The 14,103-nt window shown below is 41.1% G+C and overlaps 1 protein-coding gene across 1 annotated transcript; it reads left to right on the top strand.

Moving 5' to 3' along the window:
* The first annotated feature begins 477 nt into the window (after window positions 1–477).
* Window positions 478–3,769, top strand: psma8 (proteasome 20S subunit alpha 8). Its single transcript, XM_080034799.1, has 7 exons — window positions 478–672; window positions 1,529–1,655; window positions 1,855–1,979; window positions 2,193–2,315; window positions 2,443–2,562; window positions 3,139–3,201; window positions 3,293–3,769. The coding sequence occupies exons 1-7, from the start codon at window positions 571–573 to the stop codon at window positions 3,386–3,388; spliced, it is 756 nt and encodes a 251-aa protein (XP_079890925.1). The 5' UTR covers window positions 478–570; the 3' UTR covers window positions 3,389–3,769.
* The last annotated feature ends 10,334 nt before the right edge of the window (window positions 3,770–14,103 follow it).

Raw genomic sequence — 14,103 nt, 5'->3', positions numbered from 1 at the left:
AGTTTTCATATAGTGGAACAGTCTAGATCTGGTACAAAAGGCCACTGGGAATGGACTGCTGAACAAAAAGGGGGGAACCGTCAGAGCTTATATATATATGCTTAAAAATAATGTATTTAAAACAATAAAATTAACAACAATAAAGGCAGTTAACGGAAATAATAGCTAATAACAATTATTTTAGTCCTAGTCCTCCACTCACATTACCTAACCATCATTTAATGAAATGAGCTGAGTAACCCCAATTTAGTATTCAAATATTGACATCAATAATTTTTGTATTTTTAGTTTCTACTGTAATTGTTTCGCATACCATTTGTGAAAATATAATGGTGAATATATTTTTAAAAACATGTACTACTATCTTCAGTCTATGGTATTTACATCGTGATATACGTTTTTCTTCTGTCGGACCCTAGTTTTTGGTATCTTCCCAGTTCAGAGGTCATGCGCATGCGCTGTTTTCAACACAACGGCCTCACGCACTAAGCATCTTGTTGCTAACTAGCTGAATCATTTGTTGAAAGAAGTCTCATCTCTTTTTTGTGATTGTACGTGTATTGCATTGCAATGGCGGCAAGATATGACAGAGCCATTACTGTGTTTTCTCCCGATGGTCATCTCTTTCAAGTGGAGTATGCCCAAGAAGCAGTAAAGAAAGGTTCCACGGCGGTAAGTCTTAAAATGAAACTAATGCGTGAGCTAACGTTAGCGAACTTCAGTTAGCTAACCGGCTAAGCTAGCGACCAGCAGACACAATTATTACTCAGTTTATATAGTTACATTCTGTCAATGGAAACAATCTATTACACTTGAATGTTGTCTTTTTTACGACCGGTTTGGATTGCCTATCTGTGACTTCCACATGTTGAGAAAGCATTTTGTACTTACTGGAAATACAGAAAGCATCACTAGCGAGCATTTTGTCGCTGTGTCACTCTCGTTACAGTTTCTGTTTCAGTGTGATGATTACAGGGACAGGTTATGATTTTACTTATATTAACTTATTTTAATGTTACTATGCAAAATGGGCAAATATTAAATTGGTCTTAAAGACTGAGGGTTATGACTGCATGATCATTCCAATTTACATGAATTTACAGACAACTAGCTAGCTTAGTAGATTGTTTTGACAGTTCAAGTGGATTTAACTAATATTATACACCCGCTTTTTGGATTTAATCGAAGTCCATCAAGTATTTCGTTTTTTTTACGTTCACCCTTTACACACCTCCTAAAATTTAAAGAACGACTTGTAATCCATATCCATATGATAAATGGCAGGCACACTAATTATCCTGAAAACTTGGAATGCAATATTCTCACCTGAATGTACAAATTGTATGGACTTGCGTCTCACCCACTAAGATACCTTCTTGTTTAACTTAATTCCTGAGATATTTCTGTGCGGCATAGTTGCTGATTGATTTCCACTTCCCCATACAATTATCCTAATCTTTTTCATAATTTAAAGGTGTCATGGTGGACGTTTTCTGTTATCATTTAAATATACTTTTTCTCCCTGCAGGTGGGAATCAGAGGAAAAGACATCGTTGTCCTTGGTGTTGAAAAGAAATCTGTAGCAAAGTTGCAGGAGGAAAGGACTGTGCGCAAGATTTGTGCCCTGGACGAGCATGTCTGCATGGCATTTGCAGGTACCTCAGACACAAGAACTCAATCAATATTTAAATAATACAGCCATTATGTAACAAGGCATAGTGGACTACAATCTGCTGTGACAAATATGTAATTGCAGATATCCCTACCATATATTTTTTTAATGTGTCACTTAAATTTCCTATTGTATTTACCCATAGGATTCATAGCCACTTAACCTCTCTCAATGTTATTAAGGTCTGACAGCAGATGCCCGTATCGTGATAAACAGAGCTCGGGTTGAGTGCCAGAGCCACCGGCTAACTGTTGAGGACCCAGTTACAGTGGAATACATCACACGCTACATAGCTACACTGAAACAGGTACTTGACCTTCTTCTTTACATTTACTATTTACTTTAAATATACTTAAAGGCATCTGTATGATCTCATATTCAGTAAGCTAGTTCATAATATAGTGTGTAGTTTCATTTGTCATGCTCTAATAGTTAAATAACACTAATAGTTCACTATTTTATTTCAAATATATAATTGTATGACCGGTCACTTCAATCCGTACATGGGTTTTGTTTGTAGCGCTACACTCAAAGCAACGGACGCAGGCCATTTGGCATCTCTGCGTTAATCGTTGGCTTCGACTACGATGGGACTCCCAGGCTGTATCAGACAGATCCTTCAGGAACCTACCATGCCTGGAAGGTCAGTGACTTTGACCTTTTTCATGACTATGTTTCTTGTCACACTTGTATCCAACAAGTATTCTGTCAGTATGATATTTATTAGTAATTCAATTCTGTTTTTGTTTTTTTGTTTTTTTCTTAACCAGGCAAATGCAATCGGCCGTAGTGCGAAAACTGTGAGGGAGTTCCTGGAGAAGAATTACACAGATGAAGCCATTGCTGGGGACAAAGAGGCCATCAAGTTGGCCATCAAAGCTTTGCTTGAGGTATGGTCAAATGTACAAGCTTTGCCATTAGCTACACATTGAAATTAAATTATAAATAAACTGCTTTCAAAGTAGTAAATGCAGAAAATGAGCTGGATAATCTGTAATGTTTAAGGGATTTACATTTACCAAATCTTTAATTGAATACAGTCCTGAGATTATCTTGATTCTATCAAAGAGCACTTACTGATGCCAGATGTGAACCATAAAGTGATGTTGCATCATTGTTTTAATTGGTTTTCATGCAAAACGTTCCTTGTTGTGTTCAGCTGAATGAGTCCTAACACTCGCAACATTGGAGAAAAATTAAGCAAATTTACTTAATCCTGCATTTTTATCAACTCATTTTAAATGGCCCTTTAACTGTTAATCAATGGCAAACGATTGCTGAACGAGTCACAGTTTTCAAGGACTCTTTTTTTTTTCTTCTCTCTATTCAATTGTATTAAAATACCCCTAAACATTGCCCCACCCACAACCGCTCAACATGTACCTGAGTCAGAGGTTACAGTAGTTACAATTAAGCTGAGATGCCTTGATGTGTCTGAAATATTTGTATTTATTTTTTTGTGACAGGTTGTCCAATCAGGAGGGAAAAATATAGAACTTGCTGTTATCAGACGGAATCAGCCATTGAAGGTAATTTTCTACAAATTACATTTGTTTTCGTCATTTTCTTTACTTTTCTTTTCATCACATACTAACAGTTGCTTCTCTTGGGTGTTTGCAGATTTTGGAATCCAAGGAAATTGAGACCCTGGTGGCTGAGATTGAGAAGGAAAAAGAGGAAGAGGCAGAGAAGAAGAAGCAGAAGAAATCCACTTGAAGCAGTTAACCAAGATTCTTATTTTGCACTTGGATGACAATAGCATATTTGGGTTGCAAATATTTGTAAGTTTCCGAGAGTTTACTTCTCTCATTTATTTCATTGTGAAGAGCTGAATTCTAACTCGAGATCTGTTGATGTTGTGGACGAATATCAAATCTAGCTTCTCTCATTCCAGCTGTAGAATGGACTGATGTTTTAGAGCACACCAGTAGATCTCAAGTTAGGGTTTGGATCTTAAAACCCAGCTTACAGGATCTTTTTATATCATTCACCAAACTGCTCTGACGGTGATGAATCTCAAATGTTGAAATTAAACCGTTTGCAACTTTCCAAAACCTAATGATACTTAATTCTCAATAAAAGTTGACTTGTTTATAACACTTTTTTTCACGTTATTCATTGAACAAGTTTACAACAGTATTATACCAAATGGCTTCACTATATAGTGTCTATGTAGAAGTAATATTGTATTCACTGTTTCTTAGAGAGAAGAGAGTCTTAAAAAAACAGAAGAAATGGCATCTGCCTTTTCTTTTTCCTCTCTTTATTGATTATCCTACTGCAAAGCAAGTACCGCGATAAAGATAACTACAGTTTAAAACACCACTTGCGGCAGTATAGTGTGTGTGTGTGTGTGTGTGTGGCTATAAAGTGAAATGGTTTTCATTTATCAGCATTCTGTCGCACAGGGCTGGTAATAGAGGAGGGGAAAAAACAGGTATATTTCCAATTGCTTCATAAAGTGCTCACCTCTCCCTCAGTCATTTAAAACAAATTAGTAATGAGTGAATGAAGTGTCTAATGGTGGCCCACCAAGACCTCTTTTTTTTTTTGCCTCCTTTTTTTTATTTCACCCTAAATTCGCTTATCAAGCAACCGCTGCTCTGAATTCTCAACGACACAATTATGGCCGGCGGTGTGGTAGGGCTGCTTAATGGGATCCTGGCCTCAGACCCCAGTGGGAACTTTCAGTGACTTTAATCTGGAGCTCTTTGAAAAGTTGTGCCGTGCTGTGCAGAAGAGCCCCGGGGGTTCCCTCTGACTCTCACCAAAGACATAATGGTGAATGGTAAAGTCCTTCATTTAGAGTCATCTCCCCGAGCCAGGATTTCCTGAGTGGGTGCCCTGGCTGCCTTGACTAGAGCAATTGCACCTTTTTGTCTGCAATTTGTCTTGTTTGTGAGTCTTTTTTAAGGTTGCTGTTTGGGCTGATGTCAGTTAGATCAATTAAACCCTTGATATCGCTGCCCGTACGTAATGGTAAATTCCATGATGAGCAATAAAAAACATGGTTTTGTTATGACTCACTCGTAGCCATTTCATCCGTACACTAATTGCTGCACGCTAATGTATTTCAAGTCACAATTTGATAAAATACCTATGTTGTCTTGTTGATGCTCAGGATGTAGAAAGAGAGGTGCTCAATCCACTGGATGACAAAATGAGCTATAGTTTAAGTTTAATAAAGTCAATTCTGGGTAATCCTCTAGCTACAGAGGTTATCTGATCCATCTCGTCAATAGAGCTGGAGCAGCTTATTTGGTGCTGCCTCTAAGACATCTTGTCTCTGAACTGCTTACTTGTAAGAGTTTTCTTTTTCTTTTATTATTATTTTTTTTAAGCTGGCATTGTTGTTGCCCATAATCAGTGCTACTGTGCCTCAGGACAAAGTCCATCTCTCATCGCTGGCTGCTGCTCATCATTAATGCAGAAAATAATGGCTTCACCAGAGGTCATCGACGGAGGAACGAGGCCCGAGGACATGTACTCTCCGAGCAAGAATGCACACTGCTGCGGGCTGTCAACTGAGTGCATTGTTTGTGTGCACACATACACTCACACACACACAAAGCTTACAGGCCAATTGCACGTTCACACAGCAAACACTATTAATGTGAACACATAACAGATTTTATTTTTTTCAAACTGCCCACATCTCTTCTTCTCTTGATCGGCCATGCACATACATTTAGGGAATGTGTGTTCTCATGTTGTAGTTAATATAATATAGAAGAAACAATGGAATGAAAACTTGCACGTGACCATATCTGCTTTTAATAAGTTTCTTACACCAGTAGTCTGACCCTCTTCAAACAATATCCATTTCTCTTCTCTCTAGCTGATTTCCAAGTCACAGGCAGATTTCTCTTTGAGGATCTACATTTTGTCATTCTAATGTGCCACCCTGTGGCCATATTTCAAAGTATGTCCCTCCTGGGATGATTAAAATTTGTCAGTGCAGAATGTCCTTAGGTCCAAATAAGGCAACTGCTTCAAGGGTAAAAGCACACAGACATTTGCATCCCTATGGAACTAAGGTTACATTAGTCTTGTGTTAAGACTCTCCCTCCTGCTGCCGAATCACTCAAGGTGTTATCACCTTCTGCCAGCAGAGCGCAGTGTTGCATAAAAGCAGTGCTCACATCATATCGCTTACACTTTCATCTCACTTTTTGTCCTACAGATTGACAGTGTGACTCCTCTAGCTAAACAGGGAGCAGAATCCACGGGCCGCTTACATGTTTTTTCTCTCTCTGTGCTGCAACACAAAGCCGCAAAGGCTCTCTGAACAACTGAATCCATTGAGGGAGAGTTGTTTTGCTTAAAATTGTCAGATGAAAAAGCAACATTGCTCGTGTCCTGGAGCGATGGCCAAGCTGTCAAAGTGTGTTGGGTCATAAAAGGCTACGCTCTCAACACTGTCCCTTTTCTGCTTGTCACATGTCGACAGTTCCACACATACACTATTTGTGTGTAGCGGATTGGCTCGCCTCCATTTGTGCCCTTTGGGGCTCTGCCGCAGTATGAGTAAAGTTGGGGCATATTGGTGTGCTGGCTTACATATCCAGAAGTGATCAAAATATGTTCCCCTTTAATGCTTTCTTTTAACTTCTAGCTCCAGGGATACATTTTGAATATCATTCTATTATCTCATATCACACATCTCATCTTCTCTGTCCTTAAATCTCTTTCCTCCCTCTCCTTCATGCATGTCTTGATTTTCAACTGTTTTTCTTGAACGCACCCTGGCCTGCACTCTTATCATCATCATATACAGAGCAACACATACAGTTGAGTAACAGATACCACAGACGGCTTCAGTTGTGTGCGTTTTTTTTACCATTGTGTCCTATGAAAAGGTGCTGGAATACTAACAGTTTGTGTGAAGAGACTAAAGGTATGGTTTAGAGTTACCCCTCAAGAGTCACCTGTCAGTGGGTTTGTCTCACAGAAGAAAACAAGTGCATCCTCCTCTAATTGAAAGTAGACACCACTGGGCCCTGAACGAGAAAACGGAGAGATGAGGAGGGAGAAAGCAAAATGAGACGGAGAGGCAAAAAGGAGCAGACATAGCTAAAATAAACAATTCCCAGGATGCCGCAGGCCAAAAGCAAATGGCCCCGGGGCCCTGTGGCCTCTCAGGGCCGTGGCAGAAGCCAGTCACACACATCACATAGCATTACTCAGGATGGGGTTACAGGAAAATGTCAGCCGACGCATAAGGAGGAACCATCAGCCCATAGGATAATTCGATTGCCCGAGGGAGGTGCAATCTTGCATTCCCACGATTCCTCTCTTTCCACCCACACCCTCTTTTCATTGTATTTTTTGAATCCATTTTTCTCTCTCTCGGTTTATTTAATGTTTTCAATTCCGTTGTTTGCTCCGGTAGCCATGTATGTTTACGAAGGTACTGTATTATTTTAAATGGAGGTTACTTGGTTCTTCAGCCCGCTCTCTTCCATCCCCACGGGAATTGCATGGGCCATTGGTTTGTGTCATGGCCTCTTGACATCTTGATTAACAACCTGATATTTGTCAGAAAAATGTGTTTGTCCCTCACCCTCTTGCACCTTCACAGTAGTGTTGGGTCACATGTTGGCTCACTTGTCATGGGACAAAATCATGCCCCTCCCAGGCTGGCTGTTGGCACATGTGGTAATGATGCAAGAATTTAGAAATATGAAATGAGTCACTGCATGGCATACATCTTAAGCAAATGTTTGCACTTTAAAATATACTGTTTCACATTGTTTATTTTTTACAAACGTTGGTCTATACCTTTGTTACCATATGCTACTTGAAGCAACGGATTGTTGTCCAAGTTCATGCATGAGCATGCAGCTGCAAAGATGCGCGGGCATTAGATAAAGACTGAGAGAAGGATGGAGAGAGCAAAAGAAAGAGAGACAGCGAGGGAGCGCAGCACAGATATCTGAGTGCGTCTGACAGAGAGGACAGCCCTGGAGGCAGGTCCCAGCCCTTCAGCACCGAAAATGACACATGACTGCTTTGACTTTTGTCATCCCCCTGTCTCCCTCCACCCCCAAACCCAAGCCTCCAACAAACACTGAGGCTAGCATAGACACACACACACAAACACACACATCACACGCACACACACAAAGTCACACACACTGTATACTGCTTAGATTACATTATCTTTATCCCCGGGATATGAGCCCTCCTTGTTGGATGACATTTGGGCTTGTGCAGCGCTAAGGTTACCTTTCTTTGCCCCTGAGTTAAAGATGCCTGTCTGCAGCATGCATTTGAAATGAAGGGCAGGAAAAAAAAATCAGATGAGAAAGATTTCCAAAAGCACTTTGATCAGAGGCATCAACAGTCACGCACAAACTTGTTAAGCAGTATGTAAATTTGGGCTGATACTGAATAAAGTTGCCAGAATGGCATGAATCCATTGTGCTGCGATGATCAAAATAAAAGAGGGCTTCATACGCTGGAGGGCAAGAAAGTCACAGACATGAAGGTTTTTTTTCTTCCCTTCCTCTTTTTTTTCTACAAAGGGGCTGATGGGATGCAGAGAGGAGAGAAGGAGGGGAGGGAAATGAAAGATAGGGGAAAGCCTGGAAGGATCTCAATCTAAATTAGCCGAGTAGAAGGAAGACTGTGCTGAGTGAGACATATAATTAAAACCAAAGTGATGAAAACATCAGTACCCATTCACTCACTCACTCACTCGCCAGATGAATTTCTGAAATTGCCATGATCTGAAGATGTTTTTTCAAAGCTAAAGGTAAATGTGTATAGCCTATAGTGTTAAAAGCCCACCATTTACTCCTCGCTGGGCTTTCTCTCACAATCTCGTGTCCGCCTACTCTCTCTCTCTGTTTCTTTATCCCTCCTTCGTTCCCTCTTTCTCCCTGCCTGACACCCCGAGATGAATAGAGGCTGTCACTGAGGCGCTTGTAGCCTGTCAGCTTTTAAACAAACAGTTGGCAAAAGGGATCACTTTCACAGGAAAAACCACCCAGTCTGAGGTGAGGTTATCAGTGTTTTGCTTGTTGTTTTGCTGTCTGCGTGGGGTGGGGTGGGGGGGAGTGATTGAAGTAAGGAGTATGACCTCACACGTCTTCTCTCTCACGCCTCATCATATCGAGCATACACATTCAAACTAAACTTGCTGCTTTTGAATCATTGAATTCATAAGATTGTTTTGTCTGCAGCCTTATAGCGCGGTCCTGGATTTTATCCCCGATGCTGCAAATGTTATTCATTCTGGCAGCCTGCATCTGTAACCAAATGTATCTGGCAGTTAGAGAGGAAGCATCCTTAACTGAAGGGCCCTTTTCCCTCTCCCTCCAGTGTGGTGTACCTCCAGTAAATCTGTCTCCTCCGAACAACAAATGTCCCTGCATCTAAAAGGCCCACCCACAAAAAAACAAGCCTGACTTTGGTGACCAAAAAAAAAGAAGAAGAAAAAAAAATGGCAGCCCCCTCAGGTGTGTTCCCTCTCACTCTTCCTCTCTCTGCACCTGCACCGAGGTCTCTCAAGTCGTCCATGTGTCTCCCCACACACAATGGAGACAGTGCGTAGCCTCTGGCGCCTCTCTCCAGCTGAGAGCCACCCTCTCTCTACAGAGGGACAGGGGGGAGGAAAAACTGCCAGCACTTACAACTGATCCTGGCCCGATAAAGGTGCAGATAGGCGAGAGGAGAGAGTGCCTTGGACAATACTGGCCTCACCCTGGTCTTTATAATGCTGCTTCCTTTTAGCTGTCAGAGCAGAACTGGCAGTTTGACCTTACAGTTAAAGGTGCCAAGAGGAACTTTTGAATATTTCTGAAACAGTCTAATTTTCCTGTAACAGCAACCTAGACCATCAGTGCAAAGAATTCTATATGGTTTTTCTTAATGCCTTTGTCATGGGTACGCTCACCCATGAACAACAGCTGGCATTGTAAAATACTACCGCTTTTGTCCAAAGGGGGTGCTAGAATTAAGACAAACTGAATTTTCCTCGTATAGCACCTTTAACATTTTGCAGTTGCACTTAAAGAAAGCAACATAATTGATACCAGTTTTCCAACAACACGCTTTCACTTTGCATAGAGATGTTTTACACTATTTGGGAACCCCCCTCATATATTGATTCAATTTGAGACCTAAAGTCTATATCCATCACCATCATTCACTTCAGCTGGACCACAAATACTAGGGCTGTTTAGGCTCTTTTTTTATATATATATATTTTTTAATGTGCTCTAATGTAGCAGTGCCAGGCTGGATGACCCAGCACCAGATCAGTGTAGCACTCACACTCCTGAGGGCGGCTGACTGCAACAGCAGCTAGGCGAGACGACAGTCGCAGGTCGCCCAGGCCACAGCTGGGAAGCCCTGGGCCAAAGTGTTGACCTGATGTGATTAAGTGTACATCCAGCTGCACGGGAAAGGGAGAATACATGGAAAATAATGTTACACCTGGAGAATGTGTTTTTTTCTCTCTCAGTAATCCAAACCTTTTTTGGTGTCAAAATCCTATTATTTCTGTTTGTATTAGTCTACTGATTCATAAGAGCTGGCTTAGATGGATTTGCGTCCCTTGTTCTCCGGTAATTTCTCTCTCTGATCCATTTCTAGTGTGTGTGGTCTAAAAGAGCCAGGCTCCCATCAGTATTTGTCCTGAGAAAGACCTTGATAGGAATGGGGTCTGAGAGCGAGAGTGCTTATTTTATTCTCTTCCACGCTGCTGCAGGCTATGGCTGTATTAATGCAATGGCAGGGATCTTTGAAGTTGTGACTTTATGAGACAAAAGCTAATTTCCTTTCCTTTGTTCATTATCGAGAGAGACTTCCAGCCAGGCGGAAAGCATGCTGTGCTAATTATTCCATTCTTGAGTCGTCTCTAAAGTATGTAATGGATTTCACTGGGCTTTTTCCCCAGGTAAGCAAGGTTGATACGACGTACACACTTTTGTCAACACGCATGGTTACAGCAATTACACCTTTTAACATTGATTCAATCCTCGCTGGGGATAAAGATGAACAAATTGTCATATGTTCAAAATACAACAGTGGCTGTAAGCAGAAAAATGTATTCAGTAAGTAAGTATAAGTTGAGGTTTTGCAGGTTGATAGTTGGTTACAAAGTTAACTTTAAATCACAATTAATCCACAGCCTCACATACGTTCACTTATTTTTGAACACATGCAGTACATCAACAGACTTACAAGACCAAAACACCCACTTTGCAACTCATGAAGACCTGAAACCAATCCCACAGATGGAGTTTTCAGGCGTTTTAGTTGGGGCCAAGTTCGGCATGTGACATAATGGGATTTCCACCTCCTGCCTGAAAAACACAACTTGGCAGAGCATGAAGGGAGAAATGCAACATTTCACATTGCATCTTCGCAGCGTTATCGTGATGCCACCCACCCACAACACCTGAGCACTCCCAATCGCAGAGATGTGTCTGTCATGTATCCCGCCACGGATTGCTCGCTGTGGATCCTCCTGCCACTCAAGTCGGATCTGACAACAAAAACAAAAACAACAACGACGATAAAGAGGGGGTCATGAGTAAAGCCATATATACCTCCTCCTCCACCCACCCACCTCCTCCTCCCTCTCTCCACCGCTTTGTTTGTGCTCATTTCATTCCGTGTGCAGCCTGCTGGCAAGGCAGGTCAAGGTTTACCCTCGCACTGCACACCATTTCCCTCACACACCGCCTAGGGTAGGAACACTAGAAGCCCGAGGCAAGGGCAAGCCCAAACAGCTCACACACATTGCCGCCATCACCACCTCTAACCATACCGATAGGAGGACAGAAAAACACTGAGCTCCGAAATCACACAGTCGGCTCTTTTGTCTTTTTTTTTTCTTCCCTTTTCAACCAATTATACCTTTCTTCGTTTTTTTTTCTTGTCTTTCTCTTTCCTTCTCCCCTGTCCTTTATCTTATATTGTACATTATTGTATTTCTGTCAGTAGTAAGGTATGTGTCTATTACGCGACAGATTTAATAGAGCGACAATAGAAAGCTACTCATTTGTTCCACCCCGTAGTGTAAAGTGTTCATTTTGAGAGTCTGATACTAACCCTGGCTAGGAGCATAGTGCTGGATTTTCTAGCTGTAAATGGAAAACGCCTGTGGGCTTTTCATTTTCCTGGGCCCAGACGTTCCCTTCATGGTGTCGGAGCCCTTGTGTTCACAGAGTTCATGTTTTGCCCGGGGCTTCTTTTTTTTATTTTGTTTTATCTCATAGCTTAGACTAGCAGGGCTTTAACTCCCAGAGGACTCCTGCGTAGCAACAGCAGAGATCAACAAAGTAAGTTTGTTTATGTTGGCTGTGTCCGCATGTTGTCGACTTATACATTTCTCAGTCTCCATTTCCTGCCTCTCCTTGCCCCAGGGGAAAGGAGCCCTCTAATTGGATCTTGTTCTAATTGAGCCTAATACTGGAGCTAACCGGAGTTGGGCCCTGTGGCTAATGAAGAGCTGAATCAAAACTAGGCACTAAAACTTTGACTGTGCTTGTGTGTTCGGTGTGTGTGTGTGTGTGTGTGTGTGTGTGTGTGTGTGTGTGTGTGTGCCTACGTTTTTTTTGCTCTACTTTCTATCATGAATGCATCATTAACCGTTTTGGCTTTGGCTTTTTACTTTGTATCTTGTTCTGTTTCAGATCTGTACTTTTAGACAGGGAATGATTGTTTGTGAATTCCATAGACAGAGCAATACTATTTTGTGAGGTTATCCTTTTATTTTTATTTTTGTGGCCAATCATGCGATTTAAATCGTATCAAGCTTACACACACATTCATCTCAAGATGGAGCTGTTCAGTCATTTTGAAGCCAGTTTTACAAATGCCATCCTGTGCCACCAGCACGTTCCAATACCCACGCTATCTACTAGTTAGTATGGTAGAAAAAAGATTTTGGATCACAGTGACGTCACATCAATGGAGCCTCCAAATGAAAACAAATGGGGATGCGACGGATATAAAAGCAAGAGGCAAGATCAAGGCGCAATTGTATGATGAAATAAATAAGTAAAAGTATGTCCCAAGTGTATGCCTACTGCATCCTAACTAGATTATTTTTATGTTCAGATGTAGTATGTAAAATAGAAAAAAGTATGAGTATGCGATTTGGATTGATTTTGCCCCCTACAGGAGAAGAACATGTATATTATCAAATGCGCCTTCTACACTATAGTCAACAAGTGTTACTTTTGTTCTTTATAGCTGCTATTGTTTTTGTTGTTACACTTGTTAGCTAAACTAAAATAATTGATCAACATGTATATTTGTGCCACACTGACCTCTAATGTTCATTGAATGCTGTCAATATCTCTAAATATTAAAACAATTTAAAGTTTGTGGCTATAAAACACAAAATTCAAAGAGTTTGACATTTTGTCAATTTTTCATTGATTTGGAATTTAAACTTAAGTGTTATCTTAAAGAACAAACAAATGTAAACAAAAACAACAGATATAGATATTCTAAAAATCTAAATAAGTTGGGTGAACCGGGTACTGTAAATGTCAGATTTCCAATGTGTCTTGTTAAAGCTGGGGTATATGATTTCTGATTGGTCAAATACACTTTGACCAATCAGAGCGAGGCTCCGATTCTCTGTTCTTATTGGCTGTTGGGACTGTCCATTCACTTTGGCACACTTTGTTGGTGTAGAGCGTTTCAGGGAGGGACCATAGGGGAGGGACCAAAGAGAACAAGTGGAGCTGTTGAGGTATTTGAATTCGAATATCCCAACTGCCATTTTCTCCTCAAATCCTCCACCCCAGCTTTAAGCACTCTGTGCTGAAGAAAGAATAGGCCTACATAAAACAGGCCTTGTAACAGGACATTTATTTTTGTTGTATGTTATTTATTAAAATGCAAAAAAGATGTAACACATTTTGATACATTGCTGGGTTGCAATATCTAGTTTTAGTTTTGTGTTTTAAAGCCACTACGAGTAACTTTGCCCATTGGAGGCTCCTTTGGACAAAAGCGGTAGTATTTTTACGACGCCAGCTGTCGTGAAGCTGTTTTCTAGCTTGTGCTGGGCGTGCGAGATTCAAATAATCAGGAAGCAATATAGTGCATGTCCGTGTGTTGAAAGTGTGAGGGCACCGGACTCTTTTTGGCTCCGTGAGAGTGGTTAGTGACACAGCATCAACTAATGCCAGTAAGTGCTACACACACCTGATTGCAATGAGTTGATGCAGTGTCACCGAACTACTCTCACGGAGCTGAAAGACTCCGTGTCCTCACAGAAAGCGAATGAACGAGAGACGGCAGTTAGTATGGATCACGATGAGGTAATGTGTTTATGTTGTTTTAAATAATGACTATTTCAGATGAATAATGGTCGACTCATCTGATGATGGTGAGGCAAAGTAAACTTTGTTTTAGTAGGCTACCGCTCATTCATTTAGGAGTAAACACTGCAGTCTAGG

Source organism: Ammodytes marinus (genome assembly GCF_949987685.1).
Source record: "Ammodytes marinus genome assembly, chromosome: 9".
NCBI classification, from domain to species: domain Eukaryota; kingdom Metazoa; phylum Chordata; class Actinopteri; order Uranoscopiformes; family Ammodytidae; genus Ammodytes; species Ammodytes marinus.
The sequence above is the reverse complement of the archived record's forward strand: the minus strand, read 5'-3'. Positions and strand labels throughout refer to the sequence as shown.